At 33.4% G+C, this 8,498-nt stretch overlaps 2 protein-coding genes across 2 annotated transcripts in view; both read right to left on the reverse strand.

Moving 5' to 3' along the window:
• LOC117117269 overlaps positions 1 to 2,853 on the reverse strand; it is a 5,183-nt gene extending 2,330 nt beyond the window's left edge. Inside the window, exons 1-2 of the mRNA XM_033261523.1 lie at positions 2,619 to 2,853; positions 373 to 526 (exon numbers count right to left, since the gene is read on the reverse strand). Of these exons, the coding sequence (XP_033117414.1) occupies positions 373 to 526; positions 2,619 to 2,724 (260 nt within the window). The 5' untranslated portion in view covers positions 2,725 to 2,853. The remainder of the gene's footprint in view (positions 1 to 372; positions 527 to 2,618) is intronic.
• An 817-nt stretch (positions 2,854 to 3,670) lies between these two features.
• The window catches only part of LOC117117273, a 6,439-nt gene continuing 1,611 nt past the window's right edge, over positions 3,671 to 8,498 (reverse strand). The window contains exons 3-7 of the mRNA XM_033261529.1: positions 7,613 to 7,833; positions 6,644 to 6,727; positions 6,052 to 6,225; positions 5,505 to 5,728; positions 3,671 to 3,921 (exon numbers count right to left, since the gene is read on the reverse strand). Of these exons, the coding sequence (XP_033117420.1) occupies positions 3,714 to 3,921; positions 5,505 to 5,728; positions 6,052 to 6,225; positions 6,644 to 6,727; positions 7,613 to 7,833 (911 nt within the window). The 3' untranslated portion in view covers positions 3,671 to 3,713. The remainder of the gene's footprint in view (positions 3,922 to 5,504; positions 5,729 to 6,051; positions 6,226 to 6,643; positions 6,728 to 7,612; positions 7,834 to 8,498) is intronic.

Consider the following 8,498-nt stretch of genomic DNA (forward strand, 5'->3'; position numbering starts at 1 on the left):
GAATACCGTAAGTGATAAAATATTAAGGGCCCAGGCTTTTTCCAATAACAATGCTCTCGATTAAACGACACATCAAAAATAATTTTATTTTTCTATGCGCCACTCCTGAATATGCCCGCAGTACACAACATTTCATGATGACTTTGTGTTTCTTATTGTCAGGAAACTATTTTTCCAGATTGAATAACATTAACATAGGAATAAGTCAGTTGGCATATTTAAAAATTTAACATCTTTTAAAAGCACCACCCCTGAATAAACGCCTCTTAGATTAGCGATGCAAAATTGTAAAAGCGCAGCAGTGGTTTTTTGGTCATTTATCATAAGAATATATGGCTTTGATAATAAACAAGATGTGAATTGAATACTGACCTCTCCAATCTTTTTAGGTCTGTATTCAAATCTTTGGATAATCTTCTTTGTAAACTTTTGAAATTTTCATTGAAGGATTTAAGAATCTCTTTTGGGTTCCTCTTCTGCTTTTCAGGCTTAGAATCTATTTCGCTGGTATTATTGGAACGTTTTGCTAAAATATTCAAAATTGAATACTGTATTTTTATTGCAGTATTGATATTTTTAGGTGTTTCAAACATTTAAATAAATCAATCAATAAATCAATCATATCAGTATTTATCTATCACATGCTTTCCATTACAAAGTTTAGAAAACATGAAAACCTTAATGTGAAAATCTACACCTAATAAAATTATCCAAAATGTGCTTTGCAATAATATTTTCTGTTACGAAATCTAAAAAAAAAAAAAACATTCAATAAAAGACTTCAATTTTGGTTTCCCTACCCAAGCTTTAATTTTAATTTGATACAATTTATGTCTGAACTTTCTAATTTGATGTGACCATATATGGGCATGATGATTTCGCATTACACCTAAATATGGGCATAGAGTTTTAGATTAAATTTTTTAAGCCACTGATAATGTGGCAAGAAAGATACCTGTATGAAGACCCACATAAGTGTATAGCCTACTCAATTCTCTTGAGTACCATTGAAGGGTTCCGCAAGAGGAAGTTGGAATATATTATACTGTCTGCGTTGAGATAACACAATTGAACAATATAATAAACTTACATAATAATATACATTTTTTACTGCATATTAAAGTTATTAGATTATATTATTAATTAAAAATAAAAGATTTGAGTAGCAGGTGCAGTATCACACCCTTCCTAATTCTTCATAATAATTGGTCTGTGCTGAATGCCTAGGAACACTTCCCTGGGAGGGGAGTTTGTTCCATCTTGTTCTTTTTTCATACTGTATATTCTGTAGAGGATACTGTTTTCAACAGCAAAAAAAAATAAAAATGTGACTGAGAAACGGCCAAATGTCAAACAATATTATTATTCATCATTAGGATTTTTCAAGACTGGTACATATGGTTGAGCCTTATCATTTTTTAGACTGGTAGGTACACTTTGAATAAGAATTCTCAATGACAAAAATAGTGCAGTGCTTAACAAAACAGCTGCACAAAAGCCCACATTTTAATTATCATACTGTAGTGTAGTAATATAAAATGTTTAGTTTATACAATACAAATCTTTCTTTAGTACTGAAATGCTCTTTTAATGCAATTTAAGTACTGGTCTCCCAAGAAGCCCAGATTTGCTACAGTAAACATAATATAAATAAGAAAATGAAAAAGAGGTAAAACCAATTAATTTACAAATGCACAAATATAAGAAGTAAATGGTTTCGAAAATCGGCTTTACTGGAAGATCATTCCACAGGACTGATGCTTGGTATCAGAAAGTTCTCCAGGGGTCCTAAGTTGGAAGAAGTTAATTCCAGGGGGGGGGGGTGGAGCTACCCCCACCTACTTACTCCGTCAGGGAGAAAAGCTACAATTCATCGGGGAGAAATAAATTATATGTATTTTATTTTCTACATAAATAGATAAATTGTCTAACTTTTAGGGGCTTCATCCCCTGGACCACTTCCGATATATTTTGAGCAATTCCCGACTACACCCAATTTGCTCCCGTCGGGACATCTGCAGTGACGAATCCAAGATGGGGGAAGCAGGGAGGGGCTTATGTAGGTACTATACCAGCTCAACTCAACACCGTTACTGGGGCTGAGGTAAGAACATTATGATTTATGGCACCTCTAGATGGCCGGAAATGGCATTCTCATACTTAAATTTGGAATATGATTTTATTTTTCTCTCCATTTTTTAAAATTTAGATCATTTAATTTTTATTTTGCTGCACAATATGATACACATTGACAATGATTTCCGTGAGACAATTAATAATAAAGCAGTGAAAACATGCAAATATTATGAATCTGCGGGGTATGGGTTAATTTCTGGGAGATTTTTGCTTGCTTGCGAAAGTGCAGAAGGCCGTCCCGATTTCCGGGATACTCACGCGAGTTCCAGGAAACTTGGGATCTCTGGTTCTCTTTCCTTGAATGCTGTTCCTTGTTGGAATTATTTACATATGTAATAATTGTCTTCTAGTATTTTTTGGGTTGAGTGTATTATGAATAAACAAGATGGTGCAAACCCCTGCAGATTATTTAAATATCATACTTTTCGTATCATTTTTCCATCAGTCATGGACACTCTTCTAGTTTGAGGGCAATAACTAACCTTTAGCAAGGTCCGAGTTTGATTGGGAGACAGTCATCCAAAATGCTGGTTTATATCTCTCTATGGGCACATTAGGTACTTGCTGTCTGTACTGACTTGTAACCATCTGGTGGGCAGCTTGCAATAGAAATCATATATTAATTGTTAATTTAATTATAGCCTATGCATGGATATAGCTTTACTTTATATATTTTCACATAATATCCAAGTATAAATAGTATCTTTTGATTGTTATTTACATTGCTGTAGTATAAATATTGTTCATTGGTGGACAGCTTCAAATATCACATATCAGTCTCATACATATTGATTTCTAATTTAATAATAGCATAAATGGACAGTATGGACTTATTTATTCATTAAATATTTTCATATCAAAGTCAAATGTAAACTATGTCTTTGATCATTTTTTAAATCACAGGTGGGCAAAGTGCGGCCCGCCAGCGATTTTTTTGCGACCCGCAAAAATGAATTAAAACCCTATGTGTACGGCCGCCAAGCAACATTGGCTAGAAAACACCTTGTTTTTTATGGCCCAACATTGATCATATGTAAAAAGTAAAATAAAACTGAAAATAAATTGGAGTAAAAGCAGTTCTTGGAGGTTTTTGGAAGCATACTGGAAACAACAAAGTTTGGATGCGGCCCTCGGTGTTAAATAAAAAATTCACTTTGGCCCTCCCAACTGATTATTATGCCCACCCCTGATTTAAATCATTTGCAATTATTATTTACATTGTTCTAATATAAAAAATTGTTCATTGGTGGGCAGCTTGAAATATATCGTAGTTGTAAATAAATAAATATAAAAAGTGTTGTATAGAACAGTAGGCCTATTTCAATGTTGTAGTGGTGTCAAAGATTATATAACATCGACATTGCTTATGTATGAATTCATAAATACACAATATATTAATCATAAGCATATAGAACTAATTACAAACAAGATAATCATACAAATGCCCAATACTTACTTCAATATCATGTATACAGCTGTCTCTTATACACATCTAGAGACAATGACGAAATTAATGTATGTATGTGTAAAAAAAAGGTTGTGAGATAGTGAAATTTTTACACTCTAAGATGTAAGATTTACAAGAAATCATAGTTCACATACCTGACAATTGGTCGGCCATGTATATCAAGAATAACATCACGAAACAGGAGTTTCACAGTCTCATGAGATAAAGGTACGCGAGAACGTATATCCCGTGTTCTCATATTGTGAAGAGCATTGAGCACCATGATGATACATTGAAGGCGGTCCAGTTCTGCTTTCTTCTTCCTTTCACAGGCTAGCCTTTGCATTTAAAAAAAAGAAAGCCAAGCCTAAGAATAAAATTGCAGGACTACTAAAAATGGTCTAGTGGTTGTTTGGCCTTCAAGTAGGGGATGGCCAGAAAATGTGATTGGATAATATTAAATAACAGTATGGAACATGTTCTCGTAATCTTAAAAGCTCCGATGAGTATACAGTAAAACATGCTTAAATCATGGAGGAAATATCCTCCCTAAATACTATATACAGTGGCATAAGTTATTAATATTATATTGGGTTTTCGGCACAGGTTCATAATTGCCATTCATTACTACTACCACTAACAGGACACTTCGTATAAATGGCATGGTCGGTTAACGCTGTGTTGTTAGGAACTCGCCTCGGTCTTTTATTTTATTTTTTTTTTGTGTAAATGAACACTATAAAGATATTTGAAAGCTGTTTGGCAAAAAAAAGTAGAAGAGCTAATAAGATAGAAATTTGTAAATAATTAGAATGTTCACTTGTACAAAATGAAAATGTCTTAAAATTGAAAAAAAAAAGTCTCAAAATTGGAAAAAAAAAAATAATTGTATACCAAGACGCAATTCGAATACATGACCTTTAGTTTAATAGAACACATCATTAACCGACCGCGCCATCTATACGACGTGCCCTATTAGTGGTAATGGCAGTATGTACATCTGTTAATTAATTAATTAAAAACAAGTAGGTCCACTAATAAGTTAGACCACTTAGTATCAATCATACAAATAAAGTACAGTAAGACTAGTCGTTGTGATTCAATATTTTGATCATTTATTAGATCATCATCAGGAATTAATTAATCAATCAGCCAAATACTTCTAGAGAGCTCTCATAATAAGAGAGAATTATCTTCAATAATTTATACAAAATTAAAATGTCTTTAAATCGAAAAAAAAATTGAATACAAGACGTGATTCGAATTCACAGCCTCTGGTTCCTTAGAACTAATCGCATGCAACCGTATGGATTGCACGGTTAAACCGACCGCGCCATCCATACGACATGTATAAAAGTGGCAATGGCAGTAATGTACAGTCCTTGCTGAAACCTGACTCAGCCGTGAAAGCACACTCAATCAGCAAAAAAGCACACAATCAACAAGGTTATTCCTAGAGCTCCTCATTGGAGCTAAAAATTGTAAAATGAAAAGAAGGTCCAAGATCAGTGAACAATGGTGTCACACAACAGCTGAACACTAAAATTGCATTCTCCTCGAGACCCATGTGATTCTGAGACCTCTGTAATTCAAGACTAATTTTTCGAAGAACCAAATCATTAATCTTTTACCTCAAAGCTAACCCAGTAATTTGAGGCGAAACCCCAAGATCACCCGAAATTTTCAGGCCACGAATTAGAGGGGAAAATACTACAATAGATATTTAATAAAAAAAATGAGATACAATTAGCAAAATCCTAAGCTCTGTCCAGATTGTCAAATCTTTCTGTGACAAAAAACTACTGTATGCCCATATATAGTCATGATGTTCCTATATATATGGTCATGATGTGATGTCATTATGACCATATTTGGGCATTTCACATGAATTTGATAGTCTGGACAGGACTTGAGCTCTCACTTTGCTAGCTCCGCCTCTTGATCTTCGTCAACTGGTATTGCTATCGTTGACGTTGTCGACGCACCACTCCGCAGTGAGTCTGCTGACCTGATCTGTAGGCCGCGGTCTTGGCTACCTCTTGATTGCTTTAAATGCGGTTGCGGTGTGTACGATGGTGAATTGGGGGCACAGAAGCTGATGGCTTGGGTCTGAGATTGGTTACTTGCTGCCAACAATCGCTGATGCTATAGAATGAAATGCAATAATAATGTAGAATTATTTTGTTTTCACTTAATTTTGTAGTCACTTAATTTTTTGACATGTTTAAAGCTACGTAAAGTGTAAATAATTTTAATTTTGTAATTTTGTGATTTATGGTTTGTAGTTGTAATTAAATAAATATAAAAAGTGATGTATATAACAGTAGGCCTATTTCAATGTTGTAGTGGTGTCAAAGATTATATAACATCGACATTGCTTATGTATGAATTCATAAATACACAATATATTAATCATAAGCATAGAACTTATTACAAACACGATAATCATACAAATGCCCAATACTTACTTCAATATCATGTATACAGTTCTGAAACTGCTGTCCTGCCTGCGTACGATTAATAGCCATTTCCAGATCGTCAAGATGCTGTTTGATGTACGTTAGCCCGGCGGTTTGGGTTGCTAACTCTTCCTCTTTCTGTCTTGACTTGTCTTTCGTTAATTCTATTTCTGTCACATCATCCTACAATGTGACAACAGTTAAAACATCATTCTCAATAAGACCCATTTTTAGCTTGGTTTTTTGGGGTTTTTTTTAAGGGTTACCTTTATGCCTGCCTTGGGCAAGCTCATTAGTGCTTTGTTGTTTTGTTTGTTTGTTTTTTGGGGTTTTTTTTCGAAAAAAGGCTTAGTTATAGAAAACTTCATTTTTTCTGGAATGTAGGGACATTGTTCTTCCTTAAGGTCCAGATAACAAACACTTAAATTACAAATACAAAACAAAACTAAATGAAAATAAAAATTATTTAAAGAAATAAGTAAAGAAAACAAATTGATCAGTGAATCCAAATGTCTGAAAGTTTTGTTAAGGAAGAGTTAAACCTATGAAAGAGTGTGGATATACACTGTATATTCAATATCAAGAATTACTTTAATATTACCTTATGCCAACTTTGGGCAAGCTCGCCAGTGCTTCGTTGGGTCTTAACACTAGGTTTTGCAGGCGGACGTCCATGAATGTTAGCCTTTAATTCAGAAAATTCTTAATTATTATGCACATTATTATATATTTATTTATTCGTTCTTTCTTCTGATTAATACATTTCAGTACAAAAGCGTTGGTGTCCCAAATGTTTCAGTTTTTATAATAATGAAGAGAAGGTTAAATGAAATTAACACAAACGATATAAATAACAAAGACAAATGGTATAATAAAAAAATGAAATACAAAACCTTTATCGAAAAAAGGAAATTTGTTTGGAACAATACCATTGACTGACAATTATAATTATGAGTATTATTTGTGGCAAAGACAAACCAAACCAGTCACTCGTCGCAAATCGTGTTTCAGAGGAAATGGCCAAAACATGCTGGAATGTAAAATTTTAAAAAATCTATTTTATTGCACTAAAGTAACCTTTATATATCTATATATCAAGCTATGCTGTTATTTCCCCAATTTTCAACGTTAAAAATAACAATTTTTATGAATTTGATGATAGTTTCTGCTCTGAAGGCTGATTTGTTCTTTAAACAGCTGTATGTTTAAACACTTGTAACTTCATAAGGAAATGTTGAGATTTGAATGATTTTTTGACCATTGTATAACTCTTATTTACTCTTTAACCCGTATTAATAACTCAAAATTGATTTTTGCAACGAGTGACTGGTTGGCTTGTCTTTGCCACATTTCCAATTGGATTAACTCTAGATATGCTAATATGATTAGCTAATTATAGTAAATTAATATCCTATCTAGAACTCTGTCCACACACTATCAAATTTTATGTGACAAATATGTGATGTCCATATTTGGGTACAATATGACATAATCATGCCCATAATTATAAACACATCACAGAAATTTGTCATAAAATTTGGACAAAGCATTACCATGGCTATTACCTTACCCTGTTTTCAAGACCATCTTGAAACACATCAGCAACCAATTCCTTTGTGTCCAGTTGGATTTGTCCAATGGTTTGATAAGCTTTATGCTGGGGGGTAAAGAACCCATCTTTCAGCTGCAACTTGCGTCTCTGGTAGTGGCCTGACCAGATGTTGGCGTCGTAGCTTGATACAAGTTCCTTGGACGTTCGACGTTGATAGAACTCAGAAGTGTACACACATTCTAGTACAATACATAAAAACAATGGTATTTGTCATCTAGAATATAACTAACAATTTAGTGATAAAGGGACATTGGAGGGGATGACCTCCCACACTGGCATTTTTTTATTCGTCAGCTTAAATATATTTTTATATTCTCCTCTGCCTAGATACTTTTAGAAAACTCATCTTGCTAATAAATTTGTTATTAAACAAAAGATTTTTTTTAATTTTCCCTTTATTATATATATATATGTATATATATATATATATAGAGTAGGCATCAATGTGATTGCGAGCACGTATGTTCCCAGTAAATTAAATAATAGAGACATTGATAAAATCAAATGAAACGGTTGACGTATTGGAGGAACATCTAGTGGCTATACTTTCACGAATAACTAATCACGCCCAGCATTGTCTTATCTTATAAAATCAAATGAAACGGTTGACGTATTGGAGGAACATAAGTATTTTATTGCACACGAATATTTCGTCCTGTCCTCAGGACTTTCTCAACGTGAATAAACAAAAACATTACAAAGTAGATAAATCATGAGCTATGGAATAACAGTAAATAACAATGAAATAACAATAAGACAATGCTGGGCGTGATTAGTTATTCGTGAAAGTATAGCCACTAGATGTTCCTCCAATACGTCAACCGTTTCATTTGATTTTATCAAT

The sequence above is a fragment of the Anneissia japonica genome, unplaced genomic scaffold (genome assembly GCF_011630105.1).
Source record: "Anneissia japonica isolate Jap-2015-1 unplaced genomic scaffold, ASM1163010v1 scaffold288014_len389662_cov180, whole genome shotgun sequence".
Taxonomy (NCBI): domain Eukaryota; kingdom Metazoa; phylum Echinodermata; class Crinoidea; order Comatulida; family Comatulidae; genus Anneissia; species Anneissia japonica.